This window comes from Rhinoderma darwinii, chromosome 3 (assembly GCF_050947455.1).
Source record: "Rhinoderma darwinii isolate aRhiDar2 chromosome 3, aRhiDar2.hap1, whole genome shotgun sequence".
In the NCBI taxonomy this organism is placed as follows: domain Eukaryota; kingdom Metazoa; phylum Chordata; class Amphibia; order Anura; family Rhinodermatidae; genus Rhinoderma; species Rhinoderma darwinii.
In genome coordinates this window covers 338259386-338282298 of record NC_134689.1, presented here as the reverse complement: position 1 = coordinate 338282298, position 22913 = coordinate 338259386, and the positions used below count along the sequence as shown (strand labels likewise).

At 43.4% G+C, this 22913-nt stretch overlaps 2 protein-coding genes across 9 annotated transcripts in view; one reads left to right on the top strand and one right to left on the bottom strand.

Annotated features, from left to right (window-relative positions):
• The window catches only part of LOC142749873 (uncharacterized), a 56853-nt gene that overhangs the window by 6215 nt on the left and 27725 nt on the right, over positions 1-22913 (top strand). For 3 of the 8 annotated variants that reach the window (XM_075858407.1, XM_075858404.1, XM_075858406.1), the window contains exons 1-4: positions 2806-3209; positions 15296-15384; positions 16109-16211; positions 18055-18140. The gene's annotated coding sequence lies outside the window, so the exon portion shown is untranslated. Of the gene's footprint in view, positions 1-2805; positions 3210-5754; positions 5880-15295; positions 15385-16108; positions 16212-18054; positions 18141-22913 lie in introns of those variants that run through there. The other 5 variants (XM_075858405.1, XM_075858408.1, XR_012882496.1 and 2 more) reach the window with 5 other exon arrangements.
• On the bottom strand, positions 15240-19976 carry LOC142749874 (AN1-type zinc finger protein 6-like). Its single transcript, XM_075858410.1, has 6 exons — positions 19887-19976; positions 18520-18690; positions 18321-18423; positions 17945-18102; positions 17738-17854; positions 15240-16429 (listed from the first exon to the last, which is right to left on the bottom strand). The coding sequence occupies exons 2-6, from the start codon at positions 18671-18673 to the stop codon at positions 16281-16283; spliced, it is 681 nt and encodes a 226-aa protein (XP_075714525.1). The 5' UTR covers positions 18674-18690; positions 19887-19976; the 3' UTR covers positions 15240-16280.

The window sequence follows — 22913 nt, the reverse complement described above, 5'->3', positions numbered from 1 at the left end:
GGGAAGGACCTCCAAGGTAGTATTCTCAGGAATACTGCCTGTGCCATGCAGATCACAGGAAAGACAGCGGGAGCTCAGGGAGTTAAATGCATGGCTGAAGTCTTGGTGTAGAGGAGAAGGCTTTGGGTTCCTAGAGCACTGGGCTGACTTCTCATTGGGGTACAAACTGTATTCTGCAGATGATTTGCACCTAAATGGAAGGGGGTCGGTCTGCTGTGCTGGGGGAGAGAATTCTACCTGGGATGGAGGAGTATTTAAACTAGGGCTGAGGTGGGAGGTCAATTTAGAAAATAAAGGGGTATTTAGGTTAGAGAGGGGTCAGACTATATTGGTGGGGGAGAAACAGACTGTGGGGAGAGGACTAGACAATAGGATAAGGAGAGACTTTTGTTACGAAACAGCAATGCAAATAATAATGCCCAAATAATCACATTTCTGATAGTGAAAGTGAAAAACTGAAAGGCAAGTTAAAGTGTATGTTCACAAATGGCAGAAAAAAAGGCTTTAAAAAAGGCTTAGATCATTTCCTAGAACAAAAAAGTATTAGCTCCTATGTCTATAAATGTATCCCTTTTTTTTTTCCCATCCCTTGGTTGAACTTGATGGACATGTGTCTTTTTTCAACCGTACTAACTATGTAACTATGTATGCTGCAGGAATGCTGGTAAAAGCAGTCCCACACGCTGTATTTGTACAGGGGCCCTCACTTGTCTTTGCCCTGTACTGAATGGCGCCTCATCTGGACTTTTATTTGATACTATTCATGACCACTGTATGGCATAGTTTATAAGGCCACTAATATGTGATATTTATATGGGTGCTTTGTGACACTATTATTCCCTATTTATATTACCTCAATATCCCAGTTGTCCTGAACTCCTCTGTCTAACCTCTCTAGGATTGCCAGTTTCTTAATCTCCCTCTGGTATCCTTCTTCACTGGGGCATGGGTTGTGTTGACAATTTACACGCTAGATAAGGCCGCTGTAATTAACGTCCGGTTCAGGTGAAGTGAAGCAGTAATCCAGCAGGAAATTTAAAAAAAGGGCAACATAAGAAGAGAGGGACGATTGCGGAGATGGCGCACCAGTGGTCTAGGCAAAACTCATATTTTGAGTTTTGCTTGGAATGAGCTTTTCCATTTTATTTTCTATCGGGACTGTACTGGGCTCATCACTGTACTTTACTGGTGCATTATTGTCCTGAAGGGAAGGAGATTATTATTATTCGTGGATATATCATAGAGACCATAAATGCATCTGAAAAGAGGCCTAGTTTTGCCTCAAGCTACAGTACTACCTGTGAAGCCATTGTTAACTTTTCCTAAAAATGATCCATCACAAGTTCATTTAAAGGGGTCCTCTTTGGAGACCACCTCTCTATATTCATTAATAAAGAGGACATGTCAATTCTCCTGTCTGCTCCCTGTTTTAGTAAATGATTGTATTCCCATAAAATGACAACACTGGATCATCTTTTCTTAGCACTCTAGTTGTGCAATTCCTCTGTTATTCCTCTTGGAAATATATGAATGATTTAAAAATTGGTTGTTACCATTCTCCTTATCAATGGGGCTTGTCCTTTTTTACGTCCTAGCTTGCCATGGCAACCCAACTGTACCCCGCAATCACATCACAGGACTCCAAAGGGGTAACAGAGGGAACCCCTATCTCTGTAGCCACCTAGATGCATCGGTCGCCATTGACCACGACATTTAAGGGGCTAAACGGCTAGAATTGGAGTTATCTCTGATACCGGCCGATGCAGCGGGATGTCGGCTTTATAGTGCGGCCCATGCCATCCACTGGGCAGAGCATTACGTGCTATTGCGTGCGCAAGACCCCAATTAGAATGTAATGGTACGCCATTTTGCGCAAACGTGTTCAGGCATATTAAAAGTGTTGTCGGATTTAGTCAATAATAAGCTGTTCACAAGGTGTCCTGGTACCACCAGCAACCAGCTCTAATCTGTGAGGGAACCGGACAGCAAGCGCTCAATTTCCCAGCAGAACCACCACAGTGGAAATGAAAGATGAATAATTTCCTATTAAAATCAATCGGCTGTCTGTGCAGTGCACGCACAAGCCGAGTCCTCCAGAGCAAGACTCTCTTTGCAGCTGATGTCCTCTCAAGCTAATAGATGAGGATCAGGAATGGACCCCCGCTATTAATTTAGGATGTCTTATTAAAGTATGTGAAAATGGGTTTTCTAAAACAGACAACCTCTTTAAATCAATAGAAATTTTCTCCCGATTCGCTTACCTAAGATGCCCATATACAGAGCGGCCTTGCTGCGGTAGTGCACCGCGTGTACTGAGTCACCAAAAAGCTGCGTGACCAAAAGCTGCATCACAAAGGCACTGCAATTGGCTACAAATCTTTACAGCACAACCGCTGCGTGTACGAGCTCCCTTACAGCTGCTTATAGGGCAGGTGTGTTTTTAGGTGCCTGTTTGAGACAGCTGCAGGTCTAGAATCTGAGATATGAGGTGATGCTTGGTGGGTCACACTGTAGAGCTGGTCTTACTGGCCCGCGGGCCCCCCTCACCACACTGGCGCAGTAGCACTACAATGGATCCTCTACATTGCTGGGTCACTTATGTTTGGGGAACAAAATACCCAGTAATGTAGTTTAAAGCCTTGGTGGCAGCTCGGCTGTCAAACAGACATTGCAGATGTATCCACCTATTTTACTTACGAGACCCAGACCCAGGGCCGCCCACCCAATCAGCCCTCTTCTAGCATTTTCCCTCTTCCTCGTGACCTGTGTAGAGGGAAAGGAATGGCTACAGCTGGAGGAACTCATGGTGTGCAAGCCTGCTCCTCCCCGGCAGTACCGCCCGCAGTGTCCCGCTGTTACTCAGCTCAGGAAATCTGACTCCTGTTACTCTCTGACCCCTACCCTAAGTAAGTAGCTACTAGTAATGCAGCTATTAACCCCTTCATTGTGTGTACGTCTGTCATGCTGAGGTGTCACACCCCGGCGCTGACTGTTTAGCATAACAGACAAAGTATAAATCTATCATCTCTCTCTCCTTTCTCCAATGTAACTACTGCTGGGGCCCTGCTCACAAAGTAGATGCCAGAGTGGAGAGGAGGAGGTCATGTGATCAGACAGGAAGGGGAGGGGCTTACTCCTAATGCAGCTCAATGCAGGAAAGAGAAGATAGAGGAAGAGGATGCTGCCCTGACATAACACTGTGGTGGAAGGTAATGAGACTGTGAAGGAGGGGGAGCAGTATGTGATAGAGGGGGCTATGTGGAGGAGTATGTGATAGAGGGGGCTATGTGGAGGAGTATGTGAGAGAGGGGGCTATGTGGAGCAGTATGTGATAGAGGGGGCTATGTGGAGCAGTATGTGATAGAGGGGGCTATGTGGAGCAGTATGTGAGAGAGGGGGCTATGTGGAGGAGTATCTGATAGATGGGGCTATGTGGAGCAGTGTGTGATAGAGGGGACTATGTAGAGGAGTATGTGAGAGAGGGGGCTATGTGGAGGAGTATGTGAGAGAGGGGGCTATGTAGAGGAGTATGTGAGAGAGGGGGCTATGTGGAGGAGTATGTGAGAGAGGGGGCTATGTGGAGCAGTATGTGATAGAGGGGGCTATGTGGAGGAGTATGTGTGATAGAGGGGGCTATGTGGAGGAGTATGTGAGAGAGGGGGCTATGTGGAGGAGTATGTGATAGAGGGGGCTATGTGGAGGAGTATGTGATAGAGGGGGCTATGTGGAGGAGTATGTGAGAGAGAGGGGGCTGTGTGGAGGAGTATGTGAGAGAGGGGGCTATGTGGAGGAGTATGTGATAGAGGGGGCTATGTGGAGGAGTATGTGAGAGAGGGGGCTATGTGGAGGAGTATGTGAGAGAGAGAGGGGGCTATGTGGAGCAGTATGTGATAGATGGGGCTATGTGGAGCAGTGTGTGATAGAGGGGGCTATGTGGAGCAGTATGTGAGAGAGAGGGGGCTATGTGGAGGAGTATGTGAGAGAGGGGGCTATGTAGAGGAGTATGTGAGAGAGGGGGCTATGTGGAGCAGTATGTGATAGATGGGGCTATGTGGAGCAGTGTGTGATAGACGGGGCTATGTGGAGGAGTATGTGATAGAGGGGGCTATGTAGAGGAGTATGTGAGAGAGGGGGCTATGTAGAGGAGTGTGTGAGAGAGGAGGCTATGTGGAGGAGTATGTGAGAGAGGGGGCTATGTGGAGGAGTATGTGAGAGAGGGGGCTATGTGGAGGAGTATGTGAGAGAGGGGGCTATGTGGAGGAGTATGTGATAGAGGGGGCTATGTGGAGGAGTATGTGAGAGAGGGGGCTATGTAGAGGAGTGTGTGAGAGAGGGGGCTATGTGGAGGAGTATGTGATAGAGGGGGCTATGTGGAGGAGTATGTGATAGAGGGGGCTATGTGGAGCAGTATGTGTGAGAGAGGGGGCTATGTGGAGGAGTATGTGAGAGAGAGGGGGCTATGTGGAGGAGTATGTGAGAGAGGGGGCTATGTGGAGGAGTATGTGAGAGAGGGGGCTATGTGGAGGAGTATGTGAGAGAGGGGGCTATGTGGAGGAGTATGTGAGAGAGGGGGCTATGTGGAGGAGTATGTGATAGAGGGGGCTATGTGGAGGAGTATGTGAGAGAGGGGGCTATGTAGAGGAGTGTGTGAGAGAGGGGGCTATGTGGAGGAGTATGTGAGAGAGGGGGCTATGTGGAGGAGTATGTGAGAGAGGGGGCTATGTGGAGGAGTATGTGAGAGAGGGGGCTATGTGGAGGAGTATGTGATAGAGGGGGCTATGTGGAGGAGTATGTGATAGAGGGGGCTATGTGGAGCAGTATGTGTGAGAGAGGGGGCTATGTGGAGGAGTATGTGAGAGAGAGGGGGCTATGTGGAGGAGTATGTGATAGAGGGGGCTATGTGGAGGAGTATGTGATAGAGGGGGCTATGTGGAGGAGTATGTGAGAGGGGGCTATGTGGAGCAGTATGTGAGAGAGGGGGCTATGTGGTATTGTTTTTTTCCCCTGTCAGAAAAACATCTTGATAAATGTCTGGTTTTTATAAGATTACCCAGATTATAATTATTTTTTATATAATTTTTATGTTATTTTAGCATATCATATTGCTTACAATGAGTTTTACTTACCCTGATTGATGAATTGGTGGTCTCTGTTCACCACTCGTCTCTTTCTCCGTAGTTTAGCTTTGTACGTTCCATTATGCGCTCCAGCGCTTATGTCCCGGCCACCGTACTTTCTAGGTTACCTAGCAACCGGGGACGCTAATTCAGCGTCTCAGGATTATAGTCGCTATATTCATTTAATTATGTTTGTTTTTAGTCTCAGACAAACACTCAGAATTTATACACATTGCCACGGTTATTACTGTGGCTACTAATGATATAAACTGTTTATTTTTGTATGTGTGTAAAAACGGCATGTTTAGTCATATTTCGTTTCGTTTCTATCTCTCTTCTTTTAATGTAATTTTGTGAACGATTATGTCATATGTGTTTTTTAAACATCACTGTAGAGTCAGCGTTTATGTATTCACATTTAGACATGTTATGTGCTGACTTATAATGTGTCTGACCTTTGACCTGCTATCTTGGCGGTTTTTCTCTTTTCCTGTATGTATATAAATGTGCTTGAACTACACATTTTGTATTGGCCTGATGAAGACACCAGTCCGGTGTTGAAACGCGTAGCCTCTGACATTAAACTTTTGCCGTGATGTCCGTTTAAAGCTTCTTATTTTCCTGTTCATTATTGCAGCGCCGTTGGTCCCAATTTTTTATTTTTCAAATTTCAATTCTGGACAACAAACTCTGTTTGCTGTGTTTTGGACCTGGCAGCAGCCACAATGCTCGTTTGACACCTAACAGTGTCCATTGGCCAAGGTGAGCTTACATCTAACAAAGTTTGCTCCCTCGCCTAATCCAGCTTTTATTTTGCACTATGTGGCGCCGTGTCTCTTTTTCTCTCCTGTTTTAGGTTAAATCCACATATAGACACATCCTCTCTTTTTAAAATCGCCACGGGTGGACGAATTTCACTTGGAACAGGCTATGTTTTATCAGTATCTGCAGATTCGCCATGCCCTCCAATCCCAGAGTGATCCAGTAGATTTGACTATTCATGCCTTGGGAGTGTTGGAGTATGTTGCTAAAGCGCCTGCTACTAAGGGGTTGATTTCTTTAGTATATAGGCTTATGTTATCTAAGTATTTAGGGGATCTTATGGAACCCATAAGGGTGATATGGGAACAGGATATAGGCCCTATACCTAAGGATCATTGGGAGGAAATCTTGGCATCACCTGGAAATCTGGGTATGGGAAAAGAAGAAAAAGGGGCAAGAAAAAATATATATTAGATCGCCTTCAATTATTATAACGATTGATACCGACAATTTATAGGGAAGGATTATCCAATGCAATGTCCCCTTTCAATTGCACTGGCAAAAAAACCTTTATTGTTTTTTATTTTTATTCTTTATTATTTATGTTAGTGTTACTATATTCTGTTAGTCAATTCCCGTTGAGTTGAGACACCATCCTGTATGAATGGTTGTGTCCGTATCACCAGGACTAGAGAGGAAGTGCTCTTAAAGCTAGAAAGTGTCATTTTGATGTTCACCGTTCTCACATCAAGATCACCTAATTGACCTTAATCCATAAGGTTTTGTGGGCATATCTATTATCAATAGCAGGCAGCTCAAATGATAAACCAAGTATGGCTCTGCAATAATGCCTCACAGCGTCGCTGCCCTGAGATTGTCTCCCTCGGCAGCAAGACTGGGACTGGAGCCCAGAACTGAATGTGGCTAGATAGCTGCAAAAGCGTCTCACAGGATCGCTGCACTGGTATTGTCTCCCCGGCAGTGAGACTGAGACTAGAGCCTAGGACTAAGTATAGCTGAGTAGCTGCAGTAGTATCCCACAGCATCGCTGCACTAAGGATATTCCCTGCAACGAAACCGAAACCAGAGCCACAGCTAGGTCCGAGGCTACTGGCGGCTAGTGTATTAGACGTAGGTGACTATGACGTCATCAAAGCTCGCACTTGCTGCAGCTAATGCATTCAAACAAGGTAAGGATGGTTTATTTTACATTATTCTCTCCCTCTATTATTCCTTTCCCTATTTACAAAGTCGGTATGTTACCCGACGTACGTTTCAATGATCAAAGTCAGCTTCTTCCGGGAGCGGGAACCTTTTGTTTATGGCCCTTTGTATAGGTCAACAGTTGACTGACAGCAAATTTAGCCAGTCAGCATAATACAGGTAAAATAATTTCCTTTACATTTTCGTCAAAACATAGCGGTGTGAATTTACTTATTAATGATATCCAGACATTACTATCAAAGTAATGTCTTATATTTTGACATATAGACAAGTCATAAAGTATGTTATTTGATCTTTCATCAATCACATATAGAACACCCTAAGGGCGGATTTACACGAGCGTGTGCGTTTTGCGCACGCAAAAAATGCGGCGTTTTGCGTGCGCAAAAGACACTTAACAGCTCCGTGAGTCATCACATAGGATGCGCAGCTGCGTGATTTTCGCGCAGCCGCCATCATTATGACATTTTGTTTGGATGTTTGTAAACACAAAAAGCACGTGGTGTTTTTTTTTGTTTACAAACATACTTTTGACTGCTGTTGCGCGAATAACGCGCGTCCCACGGAAGTGCTTCCGTGTGGTGCGCGTGATTTTCACGCACCCACTGACTTCAATGGGTGCGTGATGCACGAAAAATGCAGAAATATAGGACCTGTCGTGAGTTTTACGCAGCGGACTCACTCTGCGCAAAAATCACTTACAGTCTGCACTACCCTATAGACTAGCATAGGTTCGTGAAAATCCGTCCTAAGGATGTGAACTATAAGGAACAATTTTTATCCTTAGATTTTAAATTAAAGTATTGATATCATGGTCTGTATTCAGTGCAATTTTATGAACTTTAATTTTTTCTTTTGTTTCGTTTTTTATTGTTATTATTATTTAGTTATGGGAAATATGATGGATTATTGCATAAATTGTGGCTATTGCCATTCTGAATTTCTAGTATTTTTGCATCATCCCAAAAAGTGGTAGTTGTAAAGAGGAGCAGATGAACCATCATGTCTCATGGGCAGGGAAAAAGGGAAAACATTGTTGTCAAATAATTCCTCCCTCAATTAGTCCATAAAAATTCCCATTTACCGATGGGACATTCAAAGATCAAATAAAGGACCATACTTTCAAAGGAAGCAGCCAAAATTAAAGGACTCATAGAGTCCATTAGGGCTCACTGAGTTCATCTTGTATATCCACTTGCTTTCCTCTTTTAGCAACATGGAATCTATATCGCCCCCTCTTATCCCTGTGGTCAGATGACAAATTGCCCATCCTGATAATTCCTTTAAATTGAGATTATGGTGACGTTTAACCCCTTCCCGCCGCAGACCTTTTTCATATTTTCATTTTTGTTTTTTCCTCCCCACCTTCCAAAAGCCATAACGCCTTTATTTTTCCATCTATATAGTACTATGAGGGCTTTATTTTAGCAGGACGAGTTGTAGTTTTTCGTAGCACCATTTACTTTGCCATATAATGTACTAGGAAACGGGAAAAAAATTATTTGTGGGGTAGAAAATGAAGAAAACAGCGATTCCTCCATAGTTTTTTGCGCGCCGCTTTTATGGAATTCACTGTGCAATTAAAACAACATGTTAATTTTATTCTATGGGTCAATACAATTACGCCGATACCAAATATATGTAGTTTTTTTTCTATATTTTACTACTTTTACAAGTAAAAACCTAAGTGAAAAAAGAAAATTTATTTTGTGTCACCAAATTCCGAGAGCCATAACTTTTTTATTTTTCTGTCGATTAAGTGGTATGAGGGCACACTTTTTGCGGGATAAGCTGTAGTTTTTAATAATACCATTTTGGTGTACATGCGACGGTTTGATCACTTTTTATTTCATTTTTTGTGGGAGATTAGGTGACCAAAAAATAGAGATTCTGGCGTTTACAATTTTTTTTTACAGTGTTCACCGTGCGGGTTAAATGATGATATATTGTAATAGTTCAGACTTTTACGGACGCGGCGATACCAATTATGTTTATTTATTTAATTTTTTACTATGCTCTAGGGGGAAAATGAGAAAAGGGTTGTTTTTTTTTACTTTTAATATTTTTTATTTTTTTTACACAAACCTGGACATTTTTCTGATTTATTTTTTATGCAGTCCCTAGTAAAGTGATTTTTAACAATATGTTGTCCTATAATATTTGTTTTTTTATATCCTACAGAAATAGTCGTACCCAGATGTTTTTTTAGGTCTTCATCCAATAGCAATACCTGCTCGTGTTCTTTCATAATATCGTTCATTTCTTGCCACTTGTCGTACAGTGTGGTGATAAAAATCACTTTATCATCACTCTCTGTTTTATCTTTTACCACCAACAGTGCATCTCTATCCGTCCGGAGGGCTAAGATGTATGCTTGTTTAATTTGACGCCCTGTGTAATGTCTTTCCTTCAGTCTATTTCTGAGATCCCTAGCTCCCATCTTAAAATTCTCCTTAGTCTCAGGAATTCTCCCATCGGGATTCCTCTAATAGTTCTATTTAAATGGGCACTTTGTGCATCTAGGAGGCTGTTGGTGGCTGTCTCCTTTCTGTATAAATTGGTAATAATTTCACGATTATAGTCAATACCAATTTTAACATCCAAAAAAGTTACTTCCCTTCTGCTATAATTTAGGGTAAATTTTAGATTTCATTCATTTGTATTGAGAACATCTATAAATTTTAGCAGGTCGTCTTCGGATCCCCTCCAGATGAATATGATATCATCAATATATCTGCGCCATATTGATATTTTTTCAACATGTGCTTCAAGAGGTTCCCAAAAAACGATTTCCTCCTCCCACCACCCAAGGAACAGGTTGGAAAAAGTGGGTGCCATTGCTGTTCGTTGGGTTTGTAGGAAGAATCAAAAATAAAGTCATTTCTTTTTAATATGAATTTTAGTGCTCTATTGACAAAGGTCATCCTACTGGGACTATAGTTATGCTCACAACCTAGGAAGAAATTGACAGCTCTACACACCAGATCATGTTTGATATTGGTGTAGAGACTCTCTACATCTAGAGTTACCAAAAATTTACCCTCCTCAAGATTGGGATTATTGAACTCCTGGAGTATCTGCATCGTGTCCCGAGTGTAAGAGGGAAGCCTATATACAAAGCTACGCATTTCTCAGTCAGACATCCCAGCCAGATACTATAGGTCTGCCAGGTGGCTGTTCCACATTTGTGTGTATTTTAGGCAACATATAGAAGGTTGCCACCTTAGGATGTCTGACTAAAAGATACTTAGCCTCATTTTGTGAGATGGCTCTCTCTTAAAGACCTGAACTGATGAGTCTCTCATACTCTTGTTGGAACTGTAAAGTGGGATCCCCCCATAAAAATTTGTAACAATCTCTATTGTTGAGCTGTTTTTTTGCTTCTCTAATATAGAGTTCTTTGGGCCAGATTACCACATTCTCACCCTTGTCTGATTGTTTAAAAACCCCATCAGTCCAGGTCTTGAATTCTTCCAACGCTTTATTTTCTTTAATAGTGATGTTACTGGAGAGCGAGGTTTCGCTTAATATATTAATATCTTGTGTGACCAGATCTACAAAAATCTTTACCTGTGAGCATAAACCCAAAGAGGGCATGTTCTTAGATTTTAATTTTAGCCTATGTTTCACGCCCCCTTCCTCCACGTTGGTAGCCACCAATTGTGAGTTGCCTAGATAATTTTGAGTTTCCCCTGCATTGGCTAATTCCTCTAAAATTTTCTTGCCCCTTTTTCTTCTTTTCCCATACCCATAATTTCTATGACTTATATTGGTGGTGTACACCTGGGCAAGAACTGACAATTCTAATAAAATAATGGGAGATCCTTTTCCTTTTTTCACATGGAAATCTGTCCATGAATATAGCACAGAGGAGGTCTCAGATCTTTTTAATACACAGGGTGTATAGGACGCCGTGGGTTCTGAAAAGAATGGGAGTCAGAACGGATGCTAAGTACCGTAGGTGCCCAGTGGAAAAAGCGGATATTTTTCATATGTTCTGGGCCTGTGGTGCTCTCAGGACCCTTTGGGGGGAAGTGACGGATTTGATATGGCGGGTCTATGAGGTGGGGCTTCCAGATGATCCAAAGGTGCTGCTTCTTGGGTATGTTGGTGATCTGGAAGGGGACCGGCAGGAAGGTTTGGCCATTGCCAAGATTCTGTACCAGGTCCGAAAAGGTATAGCTAAACACTGGTTGGATGCAGACCCTCCATCCGTGGGGGAAATTCTTGGGACTATTAATCGTACCATTCTGATGGAATATAATATACACAAGAAAAGGGGAACTCTCAAGAAATTTGGAAAGCAATGGGACAAATGGATCGATCACTCGGGGTTGGCATCAACCACCCTTCTCAGACTCCGAATGTCTGGGGGAGTGCAGGGGGTGGGAAAACCCTGATATATGGCAAGTTGACAGCAACGTGATATGTCATGTTCACACTGGAAAGGTTTTTAAACAGTGGGACTGTGGATGTGGGTATGGTTACGGGGATGGGGGCAGGGGCGTAACTAGGAAAGACTGGGCCCCATAGCAAACTTTTGACTGGGGCCCCCCTCCCCTGGGTGTCACACAACCCCCCGCTTGTAGATAGTGCCTTTTTTACAAACCCCCCCTTTTGATAACGCCATACAGCCCCCCTGTAGATAACGCCATACAGCCCCCTTTGTAGATATCTACAGAGGGGGCTGTATGGCGCTATCTACAGAGGGGGATGTATGGCGTTATCTACGGGGGGACTGTATGGCGTTCCCTACAGGGGGGTGTATGGCGTTCCCTACAGGGGGGCACTGTATGGCGTTCCCTACAGGTGGGGACTGTATGGCGTTCCCTACAGGTGGGGACTGTATGGCGTTCCCTACAGGGGGGGACTGTATGGCGTTCCCTACAGGGGGGGCTGTATGGCACTATCTACAGCGGGGGCTGTATGGCGCTATCTACAGGGGGGCTGTATGGCGCTATCTACAGAGGGGGCTGTATGGCGTTATCTACGGGGGGGACTGTATGGCGTTATCTACAGGGGGGCTGTATAGCGTTACCTACAGGGGGGTCTGTAGGGAACGCCATACAGCCCCCCCATGTAGGGACGCCATACACCCCCCCACCCTGTAGGGAACGCCATACAGCCCCCCCTGTAGGTAACACCATACAGCCCCCCCCTGTAGGGAACGCCATACAGCGTCCCCTCCTGTAGGGAACGCCATACAGCGTCCCCCCCTGTAGGGAACGCCATACAGCGTCCCCCCTCCTGTAGGGAACGCCATACAGCGTCCCCCCTCCTGTAGGGAACGCCATACAGCGTCGTCCCCCTGTAGGGAACGCCATACAGCGTCCTCCCTCCCAAAAAAATGCGACCTACAGTGTGTCCTAATAAAAGACATGTATCCCCTATCCACAGGATAGGGGATACATGTGTGATCGCTGGCAGCGATAGGGAGAACGGGGGACTGAAAGTCCCCTGAAGTTCTCCATGACTAACCTCTGACTTTCGGCGTCTGCGCAGCTCACTAAAAATGAAAGGAGCGCTGGTCACGCATGCACACAAGCGGGACCGGCGCTCCATTCATTTCTCCGGAGCTGCCGACACAGACCCTGGAAGTCCGAGGTTTGTGATGGAGAACTTCAGGGGACTTTCAGTCCCCCGTTCTCCCTATCAATGCCAGCGATCACACATGTATCCCCTATTCTGTGGATAGGGGATACATGTCTTTTGTTTAATGGCAGAGCGGTGTGATACCTCCCCGCTCTGCCGTAGTGTTCAGTGGCGTCCCGCTGTAGCAGCCATAGCGGCTGCTAGCGGAGCCTCCGGCCATGGTGGGGGCCCGTGCCGGCGGGCGACACGGGCCCCCTCATGCCGCGGGCCCCGTAGCAGCCGCTACGGCTCCTACGGCGGTAGTTACGCCACTGGGTGGGGGGAATAGTGCCGATATGATGGTTGATCTACTTGGGCACGGGACTGCTGTATAAGTGGACAAATATGGCTGTATATTGAAATGTGCTGGGGATGTCCTGTTACTTTTCGTGTAATGCTTGGGAACTGACTATGTCTAGTTGGTATGGGGCTGTGTGGGTGGGGGTGGGGGAAGGTTGAGGGGGGTTCAAATCTTTTGTTTGTGGACATCATATGTGCATGTAATGTGATGTGTTTAATGAAAACGCTTTATTATGCTGGATTTCATGTAATATGTACTGTTAATAAACTTGGATTGATTTAAAAAATATTGCCAAGAGTTCAATAAATATGGCGAATAGGAGCGAGGAGAGGGGTCATCCCTGCCATGTTCCTCTGAAGAGCACGAAAGTATGGGACAAGTCCCCCCTACAATGACTCTAGCAGTGGGGGAGTTGTACATCATCTTCACCATATCTATAACATTTCTACCAATCCCAAATTATTCCATTACCCTCCTACAGTCAGAAAATGACAACGAGATGTAGATTTGTGACAAAATTCTGGCTTTACTATTAATAAATCTGTCGAAAAGGTGGATACTTCGCTCACTCCCAGTAAATCTCGCCCACTTTTCTTACCATTTTACAAAACTGGCAAAGCCACAAATACATCTACAAATGCCATGATTTGTGACTTATTATGCCAAAAAACTAGGCATAAACCTATTGATAAATTCCCCCCTATATTTCTATGTGTTTAGCACCTTCTTCATTACAGCACATCTATGATTAGACCTGCAGTATTAGTACATGGTAGTTTAAGCTGTAAAGGAATTCTGATGTAGCTTGAAACACTGCTCCTTGTTTCATCTGTGGCTCAGGATCTGTCTTCTTCCATGCTTTATACTGCAGCTCTGCCTGTTCAAATTGTCAGCTTAATGTAATCCTAAATCTACCACAACCTCACTACTAAGCATTGGGAACTGATTTTTACAAGTGAGGACATGTGTATGACCGTATTCAGGATTCGAGTTGCACAGATCATGAATACACAGCTTTTACTATCCTGTCCCTGCTGTACCTCCATGTCTCTCTGTATGATCATATTGAGGCACATAGAAGATTTATGTCATGCTTTCTGTAAGAAAAATCTTATTACCTGTTTTCCTGGTAGTCTAGAGTAGAGGAGGGGTAAATGGATTTTTCCCTGCTGGTCTAGAGCACTGGTTCTCCGGACATGGTACATGTACCACAGAGGGTATGCGCCACAGCCTCAGGGGGTACGCACCGCACCAGAAAATTTTTTTTTTATAAACATGCTCTCCCTAGTGCCTAGCATTGTTCCCTTGCTGGTTGCTAGACTACTTGATGCGCAAGCGGAAGTTCATTAGCTCCTAAAGCTCTTCCCGCTGTACCTCCCGCCGACGGCTGCTGCCCGTCCATTTCCTGGTCACTCACCATCGCTGTGCGTCTCAGCCACTTTCTCCTCCTCATCTTCCTGACCATCTCTGTCATCATGAGATGTTTTATTCATAATAAGCCGCCTGCCTCTTTAGTTATAAGAGGTGGATGTTCATGGGCCGTCACTTGACTCTGGAGCACTGGAAACCTGTTCTCTGGAGTGATGAATGACGTTTCACTATCTGGCCGTCTGATGGACAAATCTGGGTTTGGTGGATGCGAGGGGAACACTACCTACCTATGTATTCTAGACAATTATATGCTTCCAACTTTGTGGCAACAGTTTGTGGAAGGCTCTTTCCTGTTCCGAGATGATTGTCAAACCAGGTCCATAAAGACAAGATTTGACAAATTTGGCGTGAAGGGACCTCAAATGGCCTGCACAGAGATTTTTAGAGAACATATTCACATTTTGTATTTGTAAATCACGTTACTCAGGGTTTGCTGCTTTTTTAAAATATATACCATGCCCTATTTCTATGTGTTTGTGTCTTTTCCCAATTGACTTTAATGTGAAATTCAAGTAATGAAAAAAAAAATTCACGGGAGAAGGTATAGCAAAATTTCCTTGAATTATTTCTATAACAAAAGCAGTAACCGCGTTCGTGGCAGAACTGCGACAATCCTGTAAATACTAACATGTGGTTTTCCTGCTTTTATTTTTGCCACGGTTTTTACTCACGATTATGGTGAAACTATGAACTTTACTAAACTACATCACAACACAAAGATTGAACTTAGTCTTATAAATAGTTATGTGCAGTATAAAAATCCCTGGAGACAGTTTAAAGATTTTACAATTTTTTTATTTATTGTGATTTATCTTTATTTCATTTATAGATTCAAGTAGGAAAAAAAGGAGAAACAAGGAAAATGAATGGGAAGGAGCCGTGTCCCTGGATGTGAAGTCAAGATGATAAAGTTTGGTTGTATGACTTATTACCACACCACAATGCTGGATAATACTTATATAAGGGATAGGGGAGATGAGAGCGGAGATATTGTAGACACCGGTGTAGAGATTACATTACACTCCATCACATCCCCTCTCCAATATAAACAGTTGTGCACAGTATGGAAAAGCCTGGGGACAGTTTAGGAAAGATTTACTATTTTTTTCTCTTCTGTTTTTTTTGTATCATTTTTGTTTTTTTTCTTATCTCATGTATATTGATTTGGGGAAAGTTACAATCAAACAAGAGATAAAGAACAGAAGAAAGTAAAGATAAAAATAAAGCTGTATCCCCGGATGTTTAGTCAGGATGATATTACAGGAAATTGATGGCCTAAAGATAGGCGATCAATATCTGATCGGTGGGGGTCTGACTTGTAGTTTTTAAGGAGCCTCGACGTTCATGCGAGCGCTGCTTTCCTTCCATTCCTGTCACTGCTCGTACTGTGAATCACCAACACACTTGTAGCGGCAAATCTCCCATTCATTCGTATGTGAGAAGGCTGTAATATTGTGATCCACTGCCACAAGTGTGTCGGCGATTCACAGTTCAGAGCAGGTAAGAAATAGGGGAGGCTGCGCTCGCATGATATGATAGGCTATTTTGAGGATATGCCATCAATTTCTTCTAAACTGGAAAAACCCCTTAAAGGATATTTGACTTTTTTTTATCTTTTGTTTCATTCTTATTGCAATTGTAGGAATTGGGGAAAAGCTATAATCAAAGGAGAAGAAGAAAAGGAGTAATAAGGAAGATAAAAGAGAAGGAGCTGTATCCCTGGATGTAGAGTCAGGATGATGAAGGTGGGTTGTATGACTTATTACCACACCACAGTCCACAATGTTGGTGTCACACAGGATGGAATTTTGCTTTCAAATTTTACGGATCTTCTCCGCAACCACAACAGGGTTTTCCTTTCTGATCTTCTTAGCTCCTTCAGCTTTATAGTCATAGGAGCAACTGTGCCTGTCAGAGTAACGATGTATCCCACAGAATATATTCCCACATCGACAGTCAAAGCCTGGCAAAAAATGGACATATTAACAGCAGCTGAAAGTGACTTTGTAATACATCTCCATAGTTAAAAACCAATATGGCAACCACCATCTTGCTTGTATATAATAATGGAATCTCTGCTATACTTATACGTAGCCAAATATTAAGCCACATTTTCAGATATTACTAACATTAATGAATATTGACTTATAATTAAAGGCTTTTTTTTATTAAAAATGTCAGTCAGTGTGTTTGGTGCAACTTTCAAATTTGTTTTTATTAAAAATTATTTTTACTTTTTGAGGTAAAGCTGCTCTGTATTCTCTATACAGAGCAGTTGTATCGTGCGCTAAGTCCTAAATCCGTAACGTGTTTAGTGTCAGTGGGTCCTGCGTGTCTCTGACACGTAGGATCCACCTGTAATCTATCACATCTAAGTTATGAACAATGATGTGATGGATAACAGGCAGATCTTGCATGTCAGAGACAAGCATGACCCACTGTCACTGAACCCATCAGTCCCGCAGACCTGACAGGTACAGGGTTCAGCGAAGGATATAGTATACAAAGCAGCTGTATCTCAAAAAGTAAAAAAAAAATTTCATAAAACTAATTTGAAACTTGCACCAAACACACTGACTGACATCTTTATTAGAATAAAATAAAAAATTACTTTCAAGGGTTTACATAGACTTTAAGTGTTAGAACTGCCATGTGGATCAACCAGCCACAATTGCAGCCTCCTCTGGGTATAGGTGAAACATTTAGTTCAAACTTAAAAGGGTCATCCCAATATTAACTTTTATCACCTATTCACACTGCGAACCCACAGACCACTAGAACGGGGGTCAGAACTCCCCGTTCCTCCTCACTGCACGACCACAGTGAAGAGGAGCTCGACCGGAGAGCAGGACGAGGATGCGCTTTGCTGTTCCATTTAAAAACTATAGAACTGACGGAGATAGACGAATACAGCGCTCGGCTATCTCTGTGAGTGGGGGTTTCAAGATCCCCATTTTAGTAGTCAGTGGGTGTCCCAGTTATGGGTACCCCAGAGATCACACATTTATCACCTATACTGTGGATGGGTGATAAATGTTATTCTTGGAACAACCCCTTTTGTCCACATTTACTTGTAGAGTTTGATCAGAAGTAGGACCTCAATATTTGTTTCTAGAACTTCTCCCCATAGAAGTTTATATAAAGTATATATAATTTTACTCAGGTTCTGTATGCTGGACTTTATCTGTAACTCCAGCTACCAAACACATGAGCACCATCTCTTTATACTCTACACAGAACATAAAAAGTAATGTCTTATATGTATACAGACCGGTGAGCCCAACTCTTTTGCGGCACACGTGGCAACGGTTAACTTTCTTGACTTTGGCCTTTGGTGGGGAGAGTTCTTGATCTTCAGAAGATTTCTGTGCATTATCTGATGCTGAAGCTATAGAAAAATACATAATAATGACATAAAATGACTCCTCATTATGACCCCGTAAGAGGATAAATCCCACCGAAGCAAATAATCACCTACCCTCAGCACTGTCCAATGTCTGTTCTGTATCATTATACTTTCTCTTTCCTCGCTGTAATTCTACCCCCAAACGTATGTTCCGAATATACACCTCAATTCTTCTCTCTAAGGTATTTCCATCTGGTGAAGAGGAGCCTGAATCTGTCTGAGGAAGAAAACTGCAAGACAGAAAAATACTGATCAAGAACGAACAGAGGTAAAAAAAGACAGGAAGGCTCTTCACTGGCGTCAGTCTTAGGGCACTCATACCAAACATCATTGTGGACCCCTGGAAAGGCCTTCACTATAATATTCTGTTTCCACATATACCCTGTACTCTTACAACAGGTAGAATCACTTCTCACATATACTGCCCCAGAAATGATGAATAACTTACCTGACTTGTCCTTGTGAATCTATAGATTCTGCAGGTTTATCAAGCTCTGCATAGTCTACAATCTGTGAGGTAGAAGCCTCCACCTCACTTCTCACTGACATCACTGCAGGAAAAGACAAAAGTTATCATCAGTTCTCCGATAGATCTTCTGTATTCAGGCCACCAAACTATTCCACAAGTCACTATCACACAGTGTTACCTGGGGGACTATTCCTCCCATTGCTGCTGCTGTTCTGTCTCCGTAGCCATTCTGTGTAGCAGACGGAGCAGAGTCCATTGGTACGTGGGCTACCATAGAAGCCACAACCATTAGTACAAAGTGCAGGAACTTGGTTGTGGTTCTCTTGCGCCATGTTTATCCACCATGCAGCTGAAAAAGTGACCAGAAGCTCCTGTTAGATTAACTAATAAATGTCATAAACTTGTGGTAACGCAATGTCCAGCAATGAAATAAATGAATCTGTGGATTCTCTGTAATACAGGCCCTTCAGTCTTCTATCTATCTATGTATCTATCTATGTATCTATCTATGTATCTATCTATGTATCTATCTATGTATCTATCTATGTATCTATCTATGTATCTATGTATCTATCTATGTATCTATCTATCTATGTATCTATCTATGTATCTATCTATCTATCTTTCTATCTATCTATCTATCTATCTATCTATCTATCTATCTATCTATCTATCTATCTATCTATCTATCTATCTATCTATCTATCTATCTATCTATCTATCTATCTATCTATCTATCTATCTATCTAATCTGTGTGTTAGGTAATTATTGCAATAGAATTCTAAGGAAAAATAGTAAATACAGTGACCGAACCCAAACCCTAAAAATGCTGAACTATTCTGTCAAATAACTTAAACTGGTAAAGCTGATAAAGTGAAACAAAATAAAAAAACATATTGTGGCTGATTGTTTATATAATGGGTAAGCTGTATGGACATGATATGTCACCCCAGGAATTGTCCAAGGTGGAAAGGATTGAAGGAAGTGTTGATCATTTTCCTTTCGAAACACAATATACAGTGTTCCTGGGATCTACAAAGTACAACGCTGATCCCGGGATCTGTCCAGTCGTCTGGAGGCTTCAGGAAGGAATTTTTACCTCCAGGACATATTCAATTATTTCTTTCAAGGGCGTTTATTGGATCCATTGGTGTGTAAATATGAAAATGTGGTGTTTCTTGGGTTTATGAGTGATGTCAGCCACTAGCTGTAAACTATGTAACTACTTCATGAACACTTTAATCAATTATGACATGAAAGTATCCGGATAAAATGATCTGAGAACAGACAAATCTGCTGTTACTCACAAGATCTTACAAGAATAAGTCAATGTTCACATTGTGTTTTATGATAAGATTGAGAATTTATAAGCTACTTAAATGTAAATTGTATCTGTTCCCACCAATATAGTAGGAGTTATAGAATAATATCTGTTCTTAGAGGGGGAGGGGGGGATAGTAAGTGACATTGTATATTATATATAAACTGCTGTAAGACGATGATTTTGCTAAGTGACAACCATTATTCACATTATTACCACTTACTGGATTAATTCCTAAAACGTAAATCAGGAAATCACATTGAAATTCTCTTTCAAAACGTCAGAAATATCGAGTAGCTGCCAGCCGGCCGCTGTGTCCCATAGAACTGACACTTTCTAGTCTCCTGTCATGGAAACAGAATGTTAATAATGAACTGGATTCTATTGTTTCCATGGTTACTGTGGCTGCTCGGTGGCACGTTGGTTATATACAACATGTCTGCCAAATGGCATCCATAGATGTCAGATGTTTCAACTGCTGGCAGATTTCCTAGTTCATTTGTTGGCAGTTTTTCCAATCCAGTGTGATCACCAGTGTAATGAGGACCATACACGGGGGGGGGGGGGGAGATGTCTCATAGTTGGACATTGTCCCCTCAGCAGACCCTCAGACCTCTGCAATATCTAAAGCTTCTGATGGGTAGCGCTCTAAATCTCCCCATGCAGGGTCTGATCTGTAGCCTATTGTGGTGCGGGATCAGAAATGTCACTATGTATGGACAGTTTACAGGGGAACTTTCCTTGTGGTGAGATTTGCTCTGGACATTGTAAATTCTGTCAGAAGCTCCAGAACAACGTGCTACATACCGCAGCTTTGTCAGTAACAGGACAGGCTGATACAGGGACACTTTACAGTCTTGCTCAGTAACAGGTGACAGAATTGAAGTCTCAATGAATGGAAAGTTTTCCTTTACAATTTTTAATAGGTGACATAATTCCAGTTCATTACATCTCCCCCATGCTGTTTTAAGCTTAAGAGCCACTGACTGCCGGATAATGTCTCCTTATGGGAATTACCCATCAGCCTGGGTCTCTGTTTCCCTCCCTGTAGATAGTGCCATACAGCCGTCCCCCGGTAGATAGCTCCATACAGCCCCCCATGTAGATAGCACCATACAGCCCCAACCCCTCAAAAAACAAAAAATATGGCCTGTAGCCTTTTTTAAAGGGGTTATCCCACAAAACACAAGTATTCCCTATCCACAGGATAAGGTATACCTGTGGGATCGCTGGGGGTCCGACTGTTGGGACCCCCAGTGATAAGGAGAATGGGGAACCGAAAGTCCCCCGAAGTGCTCCATGAGAAGCATGGGACTTCTGGGGTCTGTGTCCAGTTTGTGTGTCCGTAAGCTCCATAGAAATGAATGGTGCACCGGTCGCGCTTCTGCACGTGCGTGATTGGCACCTTATTCATTTCTATGGAGCTTCCGGACATACAAGCCGGACACAGAGCCCGGAAGTCCCATGCTTCCCATGGAGCATTTCGGTGGACTTTTGATTCCGCGTTCTCCTTATCGCTGGGGGTCCCAACGGTCGAAACCCCAGCGATCACACATGTGTCCCCTATCCTGTGAATATGGGATACATGTGTTTTTTGGGACAACCCCTTCAATGGTGGAGCAGGGAGATACCTCCTTCTCTGCCGTAGTGTTCAATAGTATCTGCGTCCTAAGGACACAGATACTACTGAACGTGGCGTCGCTACTGCTGTAGCAGCCATAGTGGCTGCTAGCGGCACCACTGGTCATACCCCATGACCTGTGACATCGGGCGGCACTGGCCCCCAAATGCAGCGGGCTCCATAGCAGCACTGGCTCCATTGAAACGGAAAGCTCTGGCCCCAACGTTTCTTTGCTGATCTAAATTTAGGTAGTGCCTCTGACTTATTAAAATTAACCAGAAATACAGAGACTTTGACAAAGCTGTAGATTTTAGCCTTAATATCCGGAATTGCCTTTTTAGGCTTAGCAATGAGCAGAAGAATGTCATCAGCGAAAGCCGGAAACGTAGTTTTTACACTGCCAATTTGTATACCTCAAAATGAGGGTAAGTCGTTCATAGTCCAAAGGAGAGGATCAAGAGATAAATTAAATAATAGAGGGGAAAGCGGGCATCCTTGTCTTGTTCCCTTACCCATGTTAAATATGGGAGAAGGGATACGGACTCACACAGCGGACTGTGGACCAGAATATATAGGTTGTACTGCATATATAAAATCTTTCACAAAAATTCCGGAACTTTAAATGCCTGAAATTAGGAGCCCAGGACACCCTGTCAAAGTCCTTGTTGGCATCTATGTTAATATTTTTAATTTGACAAGTCGAGAGTGAGTGATAGCACTAATCGCAGTTCTGATTTTGTAGGTTAAGTATCTGCCATGGGTAAATCCTGTTTGGGAAAGCGTGATAATATCTGGGAGAACGGATGTAATCTATTGGTCAAAATTTTATTGAACAATTTCATATTTGAGTTTAAGAGGGAGATGGGGAGAGAGTTTGTGAGAAGAGGTTCTTTACCAGGTTTGAGTATAACCATAATACAAGCTTCATTAAACCCATCAGGGTTAAAGGGGCGTGGCCTTACTGGGGATGTGAGAGGACGCATAGCGTGTTAGCTCCTGCTAGAGATCCTGCTTTTATCCTGTTTCGGAGCTCTTTACAGGAAACAATTTGAACAGCCTGGTGCTACTTACCTGGGTGATCATTCCTGCCTGGTTTGCAGCCCTGTTCTGTCGACATCGCGGCCATGACCCGTCGGAAACAAGATGTGGCGGTGGAGCGGGAGAGCCAAGTTGGCGCTGGCGCCTCCCCTGCAGTCGCATGTGCGGCGGCCTCTAAGCTGGCGGGCTATTTGACACACACTTCTGTCACGCCAAGTAAGCCTGCACTGTCCGCGGAGACTCCTAAACATACCTCCGTTCCCACGTTGGAGGTGCACACCGAAGTGAGCGCTGATGAGACTTGTGACGGCCATTTCCTGGAACTATGTACTCAGCCTGAGGTGGGATCTTCTCTGTCACTACCTCCTCCTGCATTGCCTGTGCTGGGGAAGGGTGTACCCTCTATGATTGATGTCTTTCTGGCCATCACTAAATGTAATACCTCGATGTCTTCCTTGTCGCTGCATTTGGGAGGTGTGAGTGAGGATGTGGGGCTTATTTGCCATGATTTTCAAAAGGTCTCAGAACGGATATCGGCGGTGGAGGGCGGCGTTAGCGCGACTGAAGACGTCATTTTACCCATGCAAAGGG